The 21,388-nt window shown below is 38.1% G+C and overlaps 1 protein-coding gene across 2 annotated transcripts; it reads left to right on the forward strand.

The window, feature by feature from the left end:
• Nucleotides 1–64: 64 nt before the first annotated feature.
• Nucleotides 65–20,862, forward strand: LOC118843520 (zinc finger protein 624-like). 2 transcript variants are annotated; one of them, XM_036751189.1, is made up of 6 exons: nt 65–225; nt 659–733; nt 1,932–2,067; nt 2,599–2,694; nt 16,217–16,361; nt 16,833–20,862. In XM_036751189.1, exons 2-6 carry the CDS (start codon nt 698–700, stop codon nt 18,613–18,615), a joined length of 2,196 nt encoding a protein of 731 aa, XP_036607084.1. In that variant the 5' UTR covers nt 65–225; nt 659–697; the 3' UTR covers nt 18,616–20,862. The 2 variants fall into 2 exon arrangements, with proteins under 2 accessions (XP_036607084.1, XP_036607085.1); XM_036751190.1 differs by lacking the exon at nt 65–225 and having other exon boundaries at nt 652–733.
• Nucleotides 20,863–21,388: the final 526 nt, after the last annotated feature.

The following is a 21,388-nucleotide window of genomic DNA, read 5'->3' on the forward strand; positions in this document are numbered from 1 at the left end:
GCGGGAGAGCTGGGAGGACTGCCTCTGACATCGCTTCCGGTTCCTCTTCGTTAGGGCTCTGATGGCGTGGCTGCTTGGGCTTCCTTTTTGTCTCTTTTCTTCCTGTAGTGGCACCGGGAGCTGAGGCTCCTCCGGCCTTCGGCCCTCCCTCAGTCCCACCGTCTCCCGCGGCCTCTTCCTGCTCCTGCCGCTCCTGGAGAGCTGAGCTGCCCCCAGGAATCGGAGGTCTGCGCTGAGTGGAGCCGGCTGCCAGGCCCTCCCTCGGGGGTCCTTGTGAGCGCAGGGCCGGGCGATTCTCTTGGCGGGTGCCTGGTCGGGACCTTTCCTGGTCTAGCCGTCATTCGCCGGCCCTTGAGCTTCTCTCGCTGCTCCCTGTCTTTGCGGGAAGGAGAGCTGGGCGCAGCCCAGTGTTCTGCACCCCCCGCCCCCATCCCTGCCTGCCACGTCCTGGTCTCGCTCCCCTCGGTCCCTGTCCGTGTTTGGGGCTGGAATCGCAAGTGCCCCTCGTGTGCCTGGTCCTTGAACCCTCCAGCCCGGGCCTGGGTTGTTCGTGAGCTCCCTGTGTGCGGGGGAAGTGGGGCGGGAGGGCTGGTTGCGTCCATGGTCTGGAAGGGGCAGGGTAGACTAATGCTTGTCTCGGGTCGTCTTTCTTCCCCAGTTCTGCCTTCTGAGCCCTCTGTCCTCCAAGAGGGTGGGAATGGCCCCTGTATTTCTGACGGCGCCAGGCTGCAAAGTGAGTTCAGTTTGTTTCTCCTGGGAATTATACCTGAGTCCTTAAGGGGAAGCTTAAATTCCCAAATGTGTCACTTCAAACTTTTAAGTACTCGGTACATTTAGAGAAGGAAGATAAGATAGGGTCTAGCTGTGCAACTGAATTTTTTCCTTCACGACAGTCTTGTTTCCTTGAGCTGACAAAGGAGTTAACAGTACAAAATAAAATAGGAAGGTAAGGGAAAAGGAAAGGTAGAGAAAAAATTAAGACTTAACTGGCCACCATTTATAGGGTGTAACTGGAGAGAAAGAATAATCAAGACAGTTGTAGTACAAATAATAGTGTTTGGATTAAGTTTATTGTTAAATTAAGCTTATTGTTAAAATTTAACATCGTGAGAATGCCTGTTTATGGGATTCCATATTGTTAGACTGCAAACTGTCTTAAAATTAAATTGGGAAGCACTATAGTGAAGTGGATGGAGTGTTGACATGGATCCAGGAAGACCTGAGTTCTAGTTCTGCTTCTTAATACTCTGACCATTTTCAAGTTACTTTACATCATTGGGCCTCAGTTTTCTCTTTTGTAAATTAGGGGACGTAATACCCACAGCACAAACATTACAGGGTTTTTATCAAATTCAAATGAGATGATATTAGCTATATAAATGTATGCTATTAACATTAAAGTATAAAAAGTCAGCTACAGGATAGCTTTAGTATTTTTGAATTAGGATGAAATGGTGCAAGAAGGAAGAAATGATGCTAGAGAATGTTAATAGAAATGATACATAATAATTAATGGAAGGGCAGCTAGGTGGCACAGTGAGTAGAGCACTGGCCCTGGAGTCAGGAGGACCTGAGTTCAAATGCAGCCTCAGACACTTGACACATTTACTAGCTGTGTGACTTTCGGCAAGTCACTTAACGTCAATTGCCCTGCCTTCCCCATGCAAAAAAAAAAAATGGAGAGTGATTGCTTAGTCCCAATTTTCTCTATTTCACATGAAAATGGCAATAAATTCTTACATTTGTTTTGCAGGGTTTTTGTTTTTTTTTTTTTAAAAAAAAAGTACTTCACAAGTCAAACTGGTGTAGTCTACAATATAAACTGCTATATTTCTTTGTACATTATAAAAAATATATAGAGATGGTACTCACTATTCTTTTGACTTTGAACCATCCCCTAAAATTCCTTCCCACTTTGCCATTCCCTGAAGGTCCAGAGGGAATCAGTGACATTCAAAGATGTGACTGTGCATTTTACCCAGGAAGAGTGGGGAAACCTGGATCCTTCTCAGAAGGAGTTGTACAAGGATGTGATGTTAGAGAATTACAGGAACCTTGTCTTCCTAGGTAAGAAGAGCTATCCCCTGTGACTCAGACTGTTTCTATAGTGGTGTCTTTCTTAATATACCTAACTTAATCAGAATTTCCTGTGTGGTAAATATTTGAGAATTAGTGTTTGCTATTCAGAAATTAGTTTACTAATTCTCTTGTGGCCATTGATGGAGCTGAAGTTGCTCCTTCATCTCAGGTGAAAGTCTTTTACTATGTACAGCTAGAAACTGACTAGTTGTTTGTGTTACCTCTGAGGTTGTGCTTTGCCATTCTTTGTCCCTTCGGGTCATGGATTCTCCCCCAGAGTTTCAGTAGAGGTATCTGAGGACAAGAAAGTTTCATCCTCTTAGTGGGAGTGGGTCAAAATTAATTTTCTTTGAGATGACAAATGTGTATATCTCAGGAATTCAATGCAGTGGATTTTTCAAAGTTCCTCTATACAATACTTTGGTCATCCTTAGCATGTCTCTTCACCCCAGATAATATGTTACTAGTGATGGAATAACAGAGCTCTCTCTTCAATGCATTTCTATTTCTAATGAGCAGGACTTACAGTTTGGAAACCAGATGTGATCTCCCATTTGGAAGAAGGAGAAACACCTTGGATACAGGACTCAGAAGTACTTTGGAGCACCTCTCCAGGTGAGTCATTGAAAACTAGGTATATGAGAGTCATTGTAAGCCATATTTTCACTAGTCTTTCGGGGGATGTGCCGGTGATATGCTGGACTTTGAGACCTCCTTAAAAGGCCCCTATTCCCTGGACCAGAGCTGAGGCTGTCTGACATGAGCTGTCAGCAAATCTTTCCACTCTTAAGTACCTCCAATTTTGGCTAAAGAGTTTCTTTCAATCAGAGATATTTTTCTTTTCTGTTTTTACTTTGAGTTATCTAAATCCCAACAACTGTTCTTTTGCCTTGTTTCTAGTGATGATTCTTTTTGAAAATATGTATATTAATTTTAATTTAAAAATGACGGAAAACATCCTATTTTCCCTATATTCCCTTATCATCTTTTTTTCCTCCATGTTTTCTAGAGTTAGTGTTCTGTTTTTTATGTAGTTGTGATGAGTGCATATTCTCATTCTACATTCTCTGCATAGTGTTTCCTGGTTTTATTTTCTTAAGAAATGACAATGATAATGATATAATAATTATCCAGTTTTACTTATCCACAATCTTTTCAGCCATTCCCTAAGCATATGTCATTTCAGGCTGGATTTTTGTTATCAGAAATAGAACCTCTGAATACTTGTATAGAAAGATTTTTCAATAATAACATAGAGTGTTTTCAGTACCTATATTTTCAATAATATCCTTAGGGTTTACTATTAATGTGGGGCAGTGAGGGGACATAGAACTCTGGAATTAGAGTCAGGAAAATCTGAGTTCAAACCTTTACTTAGTTTAGCTGTGTGATCCCAGGCAAATCACTTAACCTCTCTGTGCCTTAGTATTCTCATCTATAAAATAAGGAAATTGAACTTAATGGTCTCCAACATCTCTTTGAACTCTAAATCTCTGATGCTGTGATCCTATAAATAGTGTGATCACTGGATCAAAAGGCAGAACTAGTTTTGTTGCTTTTCCTATCTGCCTTGCTTTTTAAAAGATTATTCAGTTTTACAGGTAAAGTATTTTTGCTAGTTTAATAGGTCTACAATGTTGCAGAGTTGTTTCCATGTACAATTTTCTATATATTAGTGGGTTTGGATAAGTTGGGTGTTGGTAATTTTGTTTCTAGAACTGTCTTTTTGTGTGCTTTGACATCGTATCCATGGGGTAATAAAACTATCTAAATGATCCATTCCTTAGATTTTAGATGTCTGGTTTTTAATAGAAAGGTTCATGACAAAGATTTTTCCCTATTCTCTTTCTTTCCTTTATAGGCATCGAAAACTCAGTATGTCTTACAAAATCATTGTTTTTTCCCTCAAATCTTCCATTCTTATAGACTTCCTACCCCAAAAGTGTGGAGTGTACCTCCATTCTCCCAGAGTCAATGCAGGGACAATAATAAGACGTTTGTTACTTACTACAATAAATGGTTCTGAAGAAATTGTTAACATTCCTTAATTATGTGCAAAGAATTACAGCAACAGTCCAAGAACAAAGAAACCTCATCATTTTGTTCTTTAGAGAAAAACACAAGTATTTCACTAGTTTGTTTTCTTTAAACCTTTCAGTATAAATTCTTTTGATCTTTAGTAAGGTTCGTATGGGGGATTTCTGAGATTTTTTTACATTTCTGTGGATTCTCTTCAGTAAAAATTCTCTGATGTCAAACAGGGTTTGAATTTTTACAGGTTTTACCATGTTTGTTACTTTTGTTCTTAAGCATAAAATTTAGGTATCTTTTGTTTTTACATTGCCTAAATTTTTGATTATACCCCTTCTACTTCCAGAGAGCTGTCCCATACAAATGAATATATTTTAAGAAGAAAAATAGGACAAACAATAGTCAACAAAGTCAGTAAATTCATAGGGAAAAAAATCTGAAAATACAAGGATTGTTCAATACCTGTGAACCTCTCCCTCTGCTAAGGATCGGCAATGGGGGGATTGAAATGTCTTCTCATAGCTGTTTTTTGGGGGCCAAGGCTAGTTCTTTTTAATTTTTCACCATTCTTTTCTAAATGTCTTGTGATTGTTCTTTCTGGTAGGGGTGTAGCCATATGTGTTATTATTTTGGCTTTGCTGCTTTCAGTCTGCATCACTTCGGGTTAGGTCTTTCCTTGAAGGCTTCCATATATTCATGACCTCTAAAAGGCTTCTCTCCAAAATGAGCCCTCTGATGTCTGATAATGCTTGACCTTTCACTGAGGAGTTTTACATGTTTATCATATTTATAGAATTATGATTTATAAGGCTTTTCTGCAAGGTGGAGACTAATGCTTGAGCTGTGGATGGTCTTTCCCATCTTCATTATTTTCATTCTGCTCTGTATAATAATGAAACCTCTGATGGGCAGTAATGATTGAGTTGTAATTAAAGGCTTTTCCACACTAGTTACAGTCAAAACATTTTTTGCCATTTTGAACTCTCTGATGCTCATTCAGGTTTGAGTTGTGACTGAAGGCTTTCCCACATTCCTTACATTTCAAAAACATTTCTCCAGTAGGAATCATTTTAAGATTAGCTGCTTCACTCAGCTATCTCTCCTGGTTTTCCTCTTGCATCTCTCTCTAGCTTTCACGTTCCCCAGCATTTTCCAAATTGGAGTATATTACATGTATGTCACATATGCAATGTATATGTATATAATGTGTATTACATTATATATAAGACTTCTCTCCATTGTAAATCCTCTTGTATTTAAGAAGATCTGATTTAAAAATGAAGACTTTTTTTATATTCACTGTATCATAGTAATAATAATCGCTAACAATAGTGCTTACTATGTTCCAAACACTGTGTGAAGAATTTTACAAATATCTCATTTGATTCTCACAACAACCTTGTGAAGTAGGTGCTGTAATTATCCCCATTTTATAGTTGTGGAAACTGAGGCAAACAGAGATTAAGCGACTTGCTCAGGATCACAGAGCTAGTATCTAAGATCAAATTTGAACTCAGTGCATGTATGAGGATTCTCTTCTGCATAAATCATTTGATGAATAGACTCATATTTTACTGAAAAAATTAAAACCATTCACCTAGAGCTCCTTCTCCCCCTCCTCATTTCATATCACTCAGATGCCTTTCTTCAGTCTCTCTGCATAATCCCTCTATCATATGAAGAGGTGGCCCGTTCTCCTTGCCAAGGCAAACAAGTACAAATAATCCCATTCCATCCATCTTTTCTAGAAGATTGCTTCCTCTTTGATCTCCATTCTCTCACCTTTACTGCAACTCCTCAACTGCCTACAAATTTTCCTATGTCATTCTGGCTTCTGACCTTATCACTGAACATCAACCACTCTCCAAAGTTACTAATGATTTTTGAATTGCCAAATGTTATGACCTTTTCTCAATCCTCATCCTTCAGCCCTTGAACTTTGTGATCATTCTTTTCTCCTTAATACCCTCTCAAGTTTTTCAAACCTATACTCTCTCCTAGTTCTCCACCTACTATCTGACCATTCTTTCTTAATATCCTTTGCCTGTTAAGAGTGGGTGACCCTGGTGCTCTGCCCTTAGGCACTTTTCTCCCTCCACTATTTCACTTAGTGATTTCTTCAGCTCCCATGGATTGAATTATCTCTAAGCTGATGATTCTCAGATGTTGATATCCAGCCCTATTCTTGGACATTTTGAACTGGTTGCCACAGACATCTTAAAAGTCAGTATGTCAGTAGCTGTCCTCATCTTTCCCCCAAGCCCTCCCCACTTCCATACTTTCCTATTACTGTGCAGGTGACACTATCCTCCTAGTCACTTAGGCTCACAATCTAGGTTTTATCTTCAACCACTCATTCTCTAACACTCTTCATATACAATAGCCATATCATGTTGATTCTACCTTTATAAAATCCCTTACATAGTCCCTCTACTCCTCTGACCCTGCAACCACCCTTTTCCAGGCCATCTTCACATCACACATGGACTGTTGAAGTAGCCTTCTGGTCGGTCTCCCTAGCTCAAGTACCTTCCGACGCTATAATCTGTCCTCCATTTAGCTATTAAATTGATCTTCCTAAAACACAGGTCTGACCATGTCACTCCTCTTCAGTAAACTCCAGTAGTTCCAATAACCTTCTGGAGAAAATACAAAATTTTCTGTTTGGCATTCAATCTGTCCTCTTCTAACCCTTCCAATCTTCCTACAGTTTACTCCCTTTCACATACTTTGGTATCCATTGATAGTGGTCTCCTTCTTGTTCCTCCCACAAAATATTCCATCTCATTTCATGTCTCCCATGATTGAAGTTATTTCCCTATTCATCGCCATCTCTTGGAGTCCTTTAAATAACAGCTAAAATTTCACTTACAAGAAGCCTTTCCTGATCTGCCTTAATGCTGAGGCCTTTTCTTTGAGATTATTTCCAGGTTATCCTACATATATTTTGTTCGTATATAGTTGTTTGCATCTTGTCTTCCCTTAGACAGCCAGGTGGTGCAGTGGATAGAGAACTGGGCCAATAGTTAAGACCCAGGTTCAAATCCTGCCTCAGATACTTATCTTCCATCTCTCTCAGTTTTAGCCTCTTAAAATCTTTGCTTTTTTGGCCCTTTTTTTCCTTATATTGCCTTGTTGTGCACTTTCTGAGTCCTCCCATTTTTATGATATACAAACTTGCCTGTACTACTGAAAGCTGAGGGAAGTTACATTTCACTACTCTTGGTTTCTGCCCTTAGAGCTTCTGGTGCAGGGTCAGTGCTAGCCCCAGCTGGATTTCTGTCCCCTTTCCTTCAGACTCAGTCCAGTAACTCATTCTAGTCCCCAGGCCTAGTTATTCTTGTGGAACTTTGCCCTTCCTACTGTGCTTGGGCTGGATCAGTGTCTGTTCCCTTCTGTAGGTGTTATGGTAGGTTTCTGGGCTTCCTAACCTAACTGCTACCTCAGGCTGAAAGCTGTCCATTTCACCCCATTCATTTTGCTGAGCCAAATCACTATCTACCTCAAGGGGTATGCCAGTAATCTCTACAGAAGGAAAGAGATTCCATTATGAGTCACAGGCACAAACCTGCACGTCATTTATATATGTTCTTGACTGCCAGGAACTTGAAGCTGTTTGGGAAAGATACAGAATGTGCTCTTTCAGGATTAATGTTCTCTGTTGTTAGTACATAAGGCAATTAGTTTGTAAGAGTTCTTTCTTGTTCTGGGGATTTTTCTGTAATTGCTCTACATCTAGTGCATAATTCCTCCTTTTGGGAGGTTTGAAAATTACTAGGGAGGGGAAAAAATGTTTGCTATTTAATGTTCATATGACCTAGAATTCTTACCTTCTTTAAACTATTTTTCTACCAAATTGGTTTTTTTTTTCATATTTCCTGGCAATTTCATTGAATACAGGTCATCCTTAGTAGTTCTTTTTGAAGGTTCATCAAACACTACTGGGCTGTCTATGCATGCATGTGCATGCATGCACACACACACACACACACACACACACACATATATACACACACCCCTCTTTTGGTGTTCTGCTTAGGTAGTCTGTTAAACTGATGTGCCTATTCTAATTAAGGAGTACCAAATAGTTTTGTTGACTTTTTATTTCTGGTAATAGAGTTTGAAATTCGTTGTTGCTAGACCCACTTTATTCCTACATTTTAAAAAAGTTAATATCTCTGCTGTTCTAGACTTTTCATTCCTACCTCTAACACAATGAACAAGCATTTATTAAACACCTTAGATGTTATCTGGTCTAATTCCCACATTGTCAGATTAGGAAACCAATGCCCCAATTGGTTAAATAGCCCACTAAAATGGCAGAAGCATGATCAGGAAAGGCTTCATATAGATAGAAATGGTGTGTTAGCTGGATTGAAGCAAAGTAGAGATTCTAAGGTAGAGGTGGGGGTAGGAGGATGACAACCATAGCAAAGGGGTGGAGATGGGAAATGAAGTGCCATGTTTGAGGAGAAATAAAATTGGTTTGCCTGGATTACAGTGTACAAAAATGGGAATAATATGTATTAAGGCCGAAAAGATATGAGGACAGGTTATGAGGGGCTTCAAATGCAAAACAGGATTTTTTTTTTTCATCCTAGTAGAAATCAGGAACTACTGGAGTTTATTGAGTTAAGGAGATGACAAGGCCAGATTTGTGCTTCAAGAAGACCTTTTGAGAAGCTTTGTGGAGGATGGTTTGGAGAGAGACATAAGGCAGGAAAAGTATTTAGGAGACTGTCGTAATTTAGGTGAGAGATGGTGAAGCTCTTCACTAGAGTGTTGTATGTATGAACAGATAAAAAGACTGAGATGTAAGAGGTAGTATGGATGTAGAAAGAATGAGGTTTTGCAACTGATTGTATACATAAGGAGGTGGAAAGTCATGAAGAATCAACAGTTACAATGAAATTATAAACCTGGGTGAATAGAAAGATCATAGGATGATAATAGCCATGACAGAAGTTTAAAAGAGGGGTGGCTCTTGGTTAAAAGATAATCAGATGTTTTGCTCTTTGAAATAAAGTTGTCTGTAGTAGATCTCATGTGAAATTTCAAGTAGGTAGTTGGTAATGGTGGGATTGGACCTTAGGTAAGAGATTGGGTGGACAGGGGTGAGGTGGATGAGTTTGGGGGAGAAGGAGAGAGAGAGGGAGAGGGACATTGAGAGACATGGAGAATCACTGAACCTAGGAGAACTGATTGGGGTAATACATGGTTGTTGAACCAACAAAAGAAATTTAGGAATGGTTAGACAGGGAGAAGACCCAAGAAAGTGTCATGAAAACCCCAAAAGAGAAAAAACTGTCTAGTATGGGACCCATCTGCATCTTGTAATCTTTGCTTAGGTAATTAAAACTACCAGACTTGTTGTCTCCTTGGAAGAGATAAAAATTCCCCTAATTGTAAGGAGCAGGCAAGGGCAGGCAAGGAGAGACAACATATCTTTTGGGGATGGTACCAAGTTAACTTGTGGGGCTTAGAGATAACAAATAGATGTAGATATCCTGGAAATATCCCAGAGGCTACTGGCATGAAAGATAACAACTTTTAATTGTAACTTTAAGCTAACTCAGAGGGAATGCTAAATTCTTGAACCGAACTTAAGGGCATAGAAAGGGGATTTAAGCAGATATAGAATCAAATACAATATGAAATCAGTACAATATAGAATCAGTTAAAAAGTAGAATTAATTTGAATTTTTCAGTTAAAATTTTCATGGCTTCCACTTTTTATTGTTTTCTTGTGGTTGTACTTTCCATTTCCATTTGATTGTGTATTTTTTCCTATTTCAGCCTACTTTTTATTTGTTCCTGTCTTCCCATGTTTCCATAAATCATCAAATTTACCATTTCTTAGATATATTAATAAGACAACCCTACCACTACCAAATTTCCTTTGTGATATAACTGTAGTCCCTACCTAAACCAGAAAAGGGTAAAGAAAAGAAAGATTTCTAGATGACTTATCATTGGTGAATATTGAATTATCAAAAAAAATTTATGCTGAAAGAACTATAGTGATATATCTAAATCTAATCATAATAAAGTTGTATGTATACCAGAGTGGCAGAGATATTCCCTATTAGGAAAACAATCATTGAATACAAAAATATGTAAACCACAATTATATCAATAGGTGTAGGTAAAATCTTTGACAAAATATAACACCTTCTTAAGCTAAATATCCCACAAAACAGAGGCATAAAATGAAACTTTTTTTTTAAATATAAGAAGTGTAAGCCAAAAGCTATCTTTGTATACAGTGGAGGACACACTAGAAATTTTCCCTAAAAATCCAAGAGTAGAGAAAGGATACCCCATTTCTCTGCTGTTATTTGACCTAGTTCTGGAACTCTAATGATAGAAATAAAACAAGAGCAAGCAATTAAAAGTATTAAAAATAGGCAGAGAGTAGATAAAACTCCCTGTTTAACAATGATGGTTTATATAGAAAACATCAGAGACTCAACAAAGAAGCTTACTATCTTCAGGAAAAGGATGGGTTACAAAATAAATCTACAAAGAGCACTTCTTTATAGCAATAATAAAATTCAGAAGTAATGGAGATTTCTGAAAATGACTACAAAATGCATGAAATATTTGAGTCAGTCAGTAAGACGCACTACAGACCTATATACTCTCTCTCTCCCTCCCTCTTTCTCTCTCTTTCTCTCTGTCTCCCTCTGTCTCTCTGTCCCTCTCTCTCTCTCCCTCTTTCTCTCTGTCTCCCTCTGTCTCTCCCTCCCCCCTTTTCTCTCTCTCTCTCTCTCTCTCTCACACTCTCACTCACTGGATCTCTCTTTGTTGACAGGCTGGATGTGCTTGACTACTGCTATATATATAGTTGGAAAAATCTCAGTGAAGTTTTAACTTTATATAAGTTTTAACACTATACTAAAAGACTTATGAGACACCCTCTATAATAAAAATGAGACTACCACATAAATTGATTTGCAGATTTATTACTCTTACCAAACGACCAAGAGGTATTTTATAGAGGCAGACCAAGTAGTAACATTTATTTGGAGGAATAAAAGGACCAAAATCTAAAGGGAAGTTTTTTAAAAACTAGAACTGAAAGAGGAAAATAGTACTTCTCTACCTCCAAGTAAATCAATTGTTATCAAAATCATTTGACATTTTAAAAATTGCAAAAGTATCTCAGTAGGATGGAATAGGTAAAAGAAATTGAAACAATCCTTTTCAACAATACAGGTTTGGTAAACCTAAGAATAAAAGTTGTTTGAGGATGAGCTCACAATTTGACAAGAATTTCTGGGAAAATCTTGAGTTGGGCTGAATTAGGATTAGACTAACATATTACACAGTATTTCAATAAGTTCAAAATGGATATACAAACTTTTATTTTTTGCTTTTAAAAAATTTATGATGACTTAACGTGAAAACGTGTTTAATAGAAATGTATGTGTAGAGCCCATAACAGATTGCATGCTGCCTTGGGGAGGGAGGGGGAGAATATTTTAGAAATTTAAAATTTATGGAAGTGAATGTTGAAAACTGAAAGTAAATTTTTTTAAAATTCGGATTTAACATTTTAAAAAAATTTTTGAGTTCCAATTTCTCCCTCCATTCAGCTGCTTCCCCACTCATCGAAAAGGTAAGCAATATGATGCCAATTATATATGTGAAATCAGGCAAAACATATTTCTCTATTAGCCATGTTGACCCTCAAAAAAAGGCCAAAAAAAGTGTGAAAAAAATGCTTCAATTTATATGCAAGAGTTCATCAGTTCTTTCTCAGGAGGTCAATAGCATTTTTTTTATTGGGAGGTCTACATTTTCATATTTTATTATTTAATATTTTTAGTTTTCAACATTAATTTCCACAAGATTTTGAATAAAAAACTTTCTCCCCAATTCTACCCTACCCCCCACTCCCAAGGTGGCATATATTCTGATTGCCCCATTCCCCAGTCAGCCCTCCCTTCTGTCACCACACTCCTCCCCCTCCCCCACCCTGCCTTAACCCCTTTCCCCTTTCTTGTAGGGCAAGATAGATTTCCATACTCCATTGCCTGTATATCTTATTTCCCAGTTGTATGCAAAAACAACCTTTTTTTTTTTTGAGCATCCACTTTTAGAACTTTGAGTTCCAAATTCTCTCCCCACTTCCCTCCCCACCCACCTTCCCTAAGAAGGCAAGCAATTCAACATAGGTCACACATGTATCAATATGCAAAACACTTCCACAATAATCATGTTGTAAAAGACTATATTTCTCTCCATCCTATCCTGTCCCCCTGTATTCAATTTTCTCCCTTGAACCTGGCCCTTTTCAAAAGTATTTGCTTTTGATTATCTCCTCCCCCTACCTGCCCTCCCTTCTATCGTCCCCCTCTCTTATCCCCTTCCCCCTACTTTGCTGTGGGGTAAGATACCCAGTTGAGTGTGTATGTTATTCCCTCCTCAAGTCAAATCCTATGAGAGCAAGATTGACTCATTCCCCCTCACCTGCCCCCTCTTCCCTTCCAACAGAACTGCTTTTTCTTGCCACTTTTATGTGACATAATTTACTCCATTCTATCTCTCCCTTTCTCCCTCTCAATATATTCCTCTCACGCCTTAATTTTATTTTATTTTTTAGGTATCATCCCTTCATATTCCACTCACCCTGTGCCCTCTGTCTATATATGTGTATACTCCCTTAAACTGCCCTGATACTAAGAAAAGTTTCATGAATTACAAACATCATCTTTCCTTGTACAAATGTAAACAAAACAGTTCAACTTTAGTTTGTCCCTTATGATTTCTCTTTCTGGTTTACCTTTTCATGTTTCTCTTGATTCTTTTATTGGAAAATCAAATTTTCTATTCAGGTCTGGTCTTTTCATCTAGAAAGCTTGAAAGTCCTCTGTTTTATTGAAAGTCCATATTTTGCCTTGGAGCATTATACTCACTTTTGCTGGGTAGGTGATAATTGGTTTTAATCCTTGCTCCTTTGACCTCCAGAATATCATATTCCAAGCCCTTCAGTTCCTTAATCTAAAAGCTGCTAGATCTTGTGTTATCATAATTGTGTTTTCACAGTACTCAAATTGTTTCTTTCTGGCTGCTTGCAATATTTTGTCCTTGACCTGGGAACTCTGGAATTTGACTACAAAATTCCTAGGAGTTTTCTTTTTGGGATCTTTTTCAAGAGGCGATCAGTGGATTCTTGCAATTTCTATTTTCTCCTCTGGTTCTAGAATATCAGGGCAGTTTTCCTTATAATTTCTTGAAAAGTGATCTCTAGGATCTTTTTTTGATCATGGCTTTCAGGTAGTTCAGTAATTTTTAAGTTATCTCTCCTGGATCTATTCTCCAGGTCAGTGGTTTTTCCAATAAAATATTTCACATTGTTTTCCATTTTTTCATTTCTTTGGTTCTGTTTTATAATTTCTTGATTTCTCATAATGACACTAGCTTCCACTTACTCCAATCTAATTTTTAAGGTGGTATTTTCTTTAGTGGTCTTTTGGACCTCTTTCCATTTGGCTAATTTTGCCTTTCAAGGCATTCTTCTCCTCATTGGCTTTTTGGAATTCTTTTGCCATTTGGATTAGTCTATTTTTTAAGGTGTTATTTTCTTCAGTATTGTTTTGGTTCTCCTTTAGCAAGTCATTGACTTGTTTTTCATGATTTTCTTGCATCACTCTCGTTTCTCTTCCCAATTTTTCCTCTACTTTTCTTACTTGGTTTTCCAAATCCTTTTTGAGCTCTTCCATGGCCTATTTTTCTTGGAGGATTTTGATGTGGGCTCTATGACTTTGTTGCCTTCTTCTGGCTGTATGTTTTGGTCTTCTTTATCACCAAAAAAAGATTCTGTGGTGTGAGTCTGAGTACTTTTCTGCTGCCTGGTCACATTCCCAGCTAACTACTTGACCCTTGAGTTTTTCAGCAGGGTATGACTGCTTTTCGAGTAGCTTTAGGGGCTGCGCTGCTGTTTTCAGAGCTACTTCTACTCCACCGTCACCATAAGCTCTGCCACAACAGTGCTCCTCCTCCCCCAAGAACTGCCAACCAGGACCATGCCCAGATCCAAACAGGGCAAAGCAAGAGAAACCTGCCTCTGCACCAGCAAAGGGCTCCCTGCACTCCTGCTCTGATCTGCCATTTGATTCCTCCCACCGTGTGGGCCAGGGACTCTGGAAGCAGCTGACACTGGAGCTCTGGAAGCAGCCACAGGAGCTTCCCACTGCCACTGCACCACCTTCACCACCCACAGGGCTGGGGCTGGACCGCTCTCACTCCAGTCAAGCAGTTTTCCCACTAACCTGCTCTATTGCCGTTTGTGGTTTGAGAAGTCTGGTAACTGCCACAGCTCAGTGATTCATGGTCCTAAGGCCTGCTCTGCCTGCCCTACTGCCATTATGGTTGGTCCTGGTACAGCCCATGCTGGGCTGCGCTTTACTCCCAGCACTGTGCAATAGACCCTTCCCAGCCACCATCCAGGCTGTCCTGGGTTGGAGACCTGGTTCCCTCTTTTATTTTGTGGGTTCTGCAGTTCTAGAATTTGGTCAGAGCCATTTTTAACAGGTGTTTGGAGGGATTTGGGGGGTAGCTTAAGCAATTCCCTGCTTTCTAGCTGCCATACTGGCTCAGCCCCCACCCCCCAATAGCATTTTTCAGTCTAAGTTTCTTGAAATTTTCTTGGATCATTTTATTGATTGAAGTAGCAAAGTCTTTCACAGTTGATCATTATTATAACATTGTTGTTACTATGTTCAGTGTTCTTCTGATTCTGCTTCATGTTCATGCATGCATAAGTTCATATAAATCTTCTCAGCTTTTTCTGAAATCATCCTGCATAATAGTATTCTGTTATCCCCTCAGTTTCTAATTCTTACCACAAATATATATATATCACAAATACATACATACATACGTACATACATATATATATATATATTTGTACATATAGGTCCTTTTCCTTTTTCTTTGATCTCTTTGAGATATAGATGTAGTAGTGGTATTGTTAGGTTGAAAGGGTATGCAAGTTTTATTCCCTTCGGACATTGTTCCAGATTGTTATCTAGAATAGATAGACTAATTCACAATTCCTCCAGCACTGCATGAGCATCCCTATTTTTCTTCATTCCCTCCAGCAACAAAACTTAATTTTAGAGATCATATCAAATAAAAAAGAAACAGACCAGGTAGTGTCTTTCGCAGTATTGGTTCAGGGTGAATTTTAGGCAAAGAATGACAATCAGGAATCATAAAATAGATCATTTCAGTTACATGAAACTGAAAAGCATTTGTGCTATGAAAATATGAGAAGGGATGCTATTATTTGAAGAAAAACACCTATATTTAACAACTCTGATAGTAGTTTTCTATCCAGTATACATGGGAAAATAGTGCAAATATGTAACACCAAAAGCTTTTTCTCAAAAGACAAGTGTTTCAAAGATATGGGGAAAAAAAGCCTTTAAGCATTGCAGACTATTAAATGGATAAAAGTGAATTGACAGGTCCAAATGAAAACTTGTAAACTGTTAATGAAAAAGTGTGCTTATCGATTCAGTGCAGTTATAGAAAGGATGCCAATTTCTCATTAAAAAAAAAGTCAGATGATAGCAAAAAAGGTGGTCAGAGCACATAATAAACAATTTAAATGTACAGAAAAAAAAGAATTTCAGACTATTAAGAACTGTATGAAAGATTTCTCTACATTTCTACTAAGATGAAAAATATAAAGCAAAGATACTGAGGCCCAGAAAATTGAGAGAGAATAGAAGTCATAGCCTAAAGAGAAATTGAACCAGCCATAATTGATCATCTCAAAGCAAAGCAAAAACCAATAAGTGCTCTGGTTCTGATCATTTTAAAAGCCTTTACTCTTTAAGTTTCCAGTAGTACAGAAAGAAAAGGACAGGATTCCACTAAATTTCTTTTTCCAGAGATATAGAATTCTCATAACAAGAGAGAAAGTAGAGCTAAATATTGATACAGAAATGTTATATGACATTTCAGCAAAAAATCTATAGCAATAATGAAAAAATAAATGTTGATTATTTTCTTGATGGCAGAGTCAGAAAACAGTTTACTATATTTTCTTTTCAAATTTAGCAAAAAATGTTTACATTTTTTTTTCTTTCAGATTGGGTGACCGGGCCTGGAACTAAGCAGTTAACAGAGAAAAGACTTAGAAGGGATGGTTCCTATGTCTTTAAATTGGGAGAAGCATTGAAATATTATGTCACTTTGGAGAAGCAGGAGCAGAACCATGAGGAGAAACATTCTAGGCAAGTAAAATAAATCATCCAAAGGAAAAATCCTAGCAAATTTAAGACTCTTCAGGCTTTAAATTCAATCCATTTTTCTTAGCTGATGTCCATATAAGAAACTCTCCATAAATATGATATACATAAGTAGAATTTCAGATATTAATCAATCTTAAGCATTAGTTAATAGAGCATTATCAGAAGATCAATTTTCTAAATATATAATGAATGTGAAGATTTATTCAGGTTATTATTCAGTTGTTTTTTTTTTGAAGGAGAGAAGGCAGGGCAGTTGGGGCTAAGTGACTTGCCCAAGGTCACACAGCTAGCAAGTGTGTCAAGTGTCTGAGGCCGAATTTGAACTCAGGTCCTCCTTACTCCACTGCGCCACCTAGCTGCCCCTCAGATATTTTCAATAGCTTAGAAATCATATGAATGCAATTCATGTAGGTAAGCCTGCAACCACAATTCATCCATTATTTCTCATCACAGAATTCATATTGGAGAAAATCTTCATAAAAGTCATGAATATACCAAGGCCTTCTGGAACACACACATGGTTGATCATCAAACAATTCACAGTAGAGAGAAGCCTTATGAATGTAATTATTGTGGAAAGGCATTCCGCTCAAGCTCATACCTTATTCAACATCAGAGAACTCATACTGGGGAGAAACCTTATGAATGTAGTGATTGTGGAAAAACCTTTCGCTGGAGCTCACAATTTACTCAGCATCAAAGATTGCATAGTGGAGTTAAACTTTATAAATGTAATGATTGTGGGAAGGTATTCCCGAATAGGACATACCTCACTGAACATCAGAGAATTCATACAGGAGAGAAGCCTTTTGAATGTAATGATTGTGGGAGGACCTTCCGATGGAGCTCACAGTTTACTCAACATCAAAGACTGCATACTGGAGTGAAACTTTTTAAATGTGATGATTGTGGGAAGGTATTCCCCAATAAAACGTACCTTAGTGAACATCAGAGAATTCACACTGGAGAGAAACCTTATGAATGTAATGACTGTGGGAAGACCTTCCGATGGAGTTCACAGTTAACTCTTCATCAGAGAACTCATACTGGAGAGAAACCTTATAAATGTAACAATTGTGAAAGGGCCTTCCGTAGTAAATTACACCTTACTCGACATCAAAGACTTCATACTGGAGAGAAACCTTATGAATGTCATGAATGTGGTGAGTCCTTCCGATGGAGCTCGCAGTTAACTGTACATCGGAAAATTCATACTGGAGATGCTCCTTATAAATGTGATGATTGTGGAAAGGTCTTCTGTTGGAGCTCACAGTTTATTGAACACCAAAGAATCCATACTGGAGAAAAACCCTACAAGTGTAATGATTGTGGAAAGGCCTTTGGCTGGCTCTCACAGTTTACTAGACATCTAAGAATACATACAGGAGAGAAAACCTATAAATGTTATGAATGTGGAAAGACCTTCCTTGACAGCACATATCTTACTGAACATCAGAGAATTCATACTGGAGAGAAGCCTTATGAATGTAATGACTGTGGAAAGGTCTTCCACTGGAGTTCATACCTTACTCAACATCAGAAAACTCATACTGGAGAGAAGCCTTATAAATGTAATGAATGTGGAAAGAACTTCTGCTGGAGGTCACAGTTTACTCAACATCAGAGACAGCATACTGGATTGAAGTTATATAAGTGTAATGATTGTGGGAAATCCTTTCTTAACAAGACGTACCTTACTCAACATAGGAGGACTCATACCAGAGAGAAGCCTTATAAGTGTAATGAGTGTGGAAAGAACTTCCGCTGGAGCTCACAGTTTACTCAACATCAGAGACTTCATACTGGAGTGAAACTGTATCCATGTAATGACTGTGGGAAGTCATTCCTTAGTAACACATACCTTACTCAACATAAGAGGACTCATACAAGAGAGAAGCCTTATAAGTGTAATGATTGTGGGAGGACCTTCCGATGGAGCTCACAGTTTACTCAGCATCAAAGACTGCATACTGGAGTGAAACTTTTTAAATGTGATGATTGTGGGAAGGTATTCCCCAATAAAACATACCTTAGTGAACATCAGAGAATTCATACTGGAGAGAAGCCTTTTGAATGTAGTGATTGTGGGAGGGCCTTCCGATGGAGTTCACAGTTAACTATACATCAGAGAACTCATACTGGAGAGAAACCTTATAAATGTACCAATTGTGAGAAAGCTTTCCGTTGCAAATTAAATCTTAACCGACATCAGAGAATTCATACTGGAAAAAAATAAGTAATAATTGTCAATGGCCTTTGATTAGCTCTCTCAGCTTATATGCTATCTGTAAATTCATACAGGAGAAAAATACCTATATAACAGATTCAGAAAGACTTTCCTCAACAGCACATACATTCCTGAAATATTAGAGAATTCATACTGGAGAGAAGTCTTCTGAATGTAATGATTGTGAGAATGCCTTCCATACCAACCCACATCTTACTGGACATAAGAGACTCCAGACTAGAAAGAAACTTCATGAATGTGGGAACATTTTCCACTGGAGCTCACAATTTACACAGTATTAGCGAACACATACTCTTAGAAAGTTCTTGTGAGAGTTTTTTTCTCAAGTGACAACTTAACTGAACATCAGAGAATGTATACTGCAGAGAAACATGAATGTGGAAAGGCCTTTCATGAAAAGTGAGGTGTTTTTCAGTATTGGTTAACTCATGCTGGAGAGAAACCCTATAAACCCAATGAATGTGGAAAGATCTTTGAGAGCAGAGCTCTTACTCAAAGTCATAGTGCTCATATTGGAAAAAACTTATGGAGATAAAAACTTGTGAATGTAATTGAGAAGGCTTTCAGCTAGTTGAGCTGAGTCTGAAAGGAAATCAGTAATTGAATGAGGAGATTTAAAATTAGAGGGCAATTCAGGTATGGGATTCAAAGAGTTCAAAGACAAAGTTGTAATCTGGATCAATATCTTATCAAGATTCTCCTGAAGCATTTCTCCCTACCCCCCCCACTCCCCAAACTTTGCCGTGTAGATTAGGATAGGTCTTGCCCTGAAAGGCAAGGAAGGTAACCCCAAGACGTAACTGGTAAGTAGGCCAAGTCTCAAGCTGTCTAACTTTTGATGCAGCTTCTCCAAGTTATGTTAAGATAGCTTCCTAGTCACCTAAGAACATAAAAAAGCTGGACTCCCAATTCTTGGGGTAAATTTAGCACATTCTTCCCTGCTAACCAGATTTGTTTCCACATGTAGATGAAAGGTGGCCTGTCTACCCAAGCTAAATGTTGCACCCTTATTGAGTATCTTTTTTATGCTATGGCTAATTAATCTTTTAATTGTTGAATGAATATAAGTATCTCATTCCATTATAATATTTGACTTAAATTAGTAGACCAGCTTGAGACAGGCCTGGTCCACAACATTCCATTTTTCTGGATCAAAGTGCATGAAGAGGAGTAACATGTAAGTACACCAGAGAGGTAAGAAGGGCGCTGAGTAGAAAGAACTTTTAATGTCAGAGATGTTTTTTTTTTTTCTAGAGCAGGTTCCCCACCCCTAGAGGGACTAAGGAGCCACTGGAGTTCTTTGTGTAGGAGACCTGTAAGTTAAGAAAATCACTGGATGTGTGGAAGATGGACTTGAGTAGAAAGAGGCTTAACGTAAAGAAACCAAATAGGCTATGTGCAATAGTCTGAGTGAGAAGTGTGATGAGGACCTGAATTAAGGTGGAGTTCCATGGGTGAAAAAAATGGGAAATATGTCCATCTTTGTAGAGAGACAATTGATAAAGTTTGACAGCTGATTGGAAGTTGGGAGTAAGAATGAGTGAGGATTACACAGGGGTTGGGGACATGGGTGACTGGAAGGAATTGTGTCTTGTACAGTAATAGGAACAGTCTGATGAACAGTGGTTTCAGGGAGGTGAAAAGATAATGAATTCTATCATCTCTATGAGAAACCTGTGGGGAAATCTGGTTAAGATGCCTGTTAGATAGTGTAGATGCTGTGTGATATGGAACTGAAGTTCAAGAGAGAGCCTATGGTTAGATATATAAATCTGGAAATTTTTTGCTTCAAGATAATAATTACATCCTGGGATATGATGACATAGCTAAAGAAGAAAAGGTAGAGAAAAGAAGGCCCAGTACAGAACCTTGTGTTGTACCTACTGTTAGTAGAAATGTCACAGATGAAGATTGAGCAAAGGAGAAGAAAGAGTGATAAGCCAGGTAAGAGGAGAACCAGGAGAGAACAATATTAAAAAAACCTAGAAAGGAAAGTATAGTAAACAGTATTAAGTGCTGCAAGCAGGTCAAGAATGATGGCACCACTTGTTGGTTTATATTGTACCCAACAAGTTAAGGTATGAGTTGTACTAGATGGCAGCTGAGCTTCCTTTGAACTCTAGAATCTTATAATTGAATACTTTGACCCAATGAACCCTGATTTGTTTTAACCATTTAAAAATTATAAATTATCCATTATCAATTGATCAAACTACAAAATAAAAATAAATCATTAAACATTTTAAAAAACATTTTAAAAACCACACAAATTCACGACATAAAGCAAACAGTTTTTTTTTTGTTCTGTATCCCTTTTTAGGATTCTGAATCTGTGCTGTCTTTAGCTTTTCATCGTAGTTCATGACCCCATTGATTATCCATTTGCAGTGTCAGTCCAAACATACAAGGTATTCCAGAAGTTTTAGTGCAGTTTTAAGTTTAAATAACCTTAGAACTTCACTAAGACCTTTGGGACCACCCCACATATACACACACACACACACATTCTCCCACCCCAACCCCCCATACACTACACACACACACACACACACACGCACACACGCATTGATGGGAGAGTTCTATAGATTGGCCATCTAATTTTATATCGTATTCCTGTCAATAGATTTTTTTAATGCACTTTATTTTTTCTATGTGAATAATTAGGCCAAACTCTCAAATGACTGTATATCTCATTTAGGAGGCTCTTCAGTGTTTTGAAATTTGAGATTTTCACTACAGTGAATATCATTCACAAGATCAT

Source organism: Trichosurus vulpecula, chromosome 3 (genome assembly GCF_011100635.1).
Source record: "Trichosurus vulpecula isolate mTriVul1 chromosome 3, mTriVul1.pri, whole genome shotgun sequence".
Taxonomy (NCBI): domain Eukaryota; kingdom Metazoa; phylum Chordata; class Mammalia; order Diprotodontia; family Phalangeridae; genus Trichosurus; species Trichosurus vulpecula.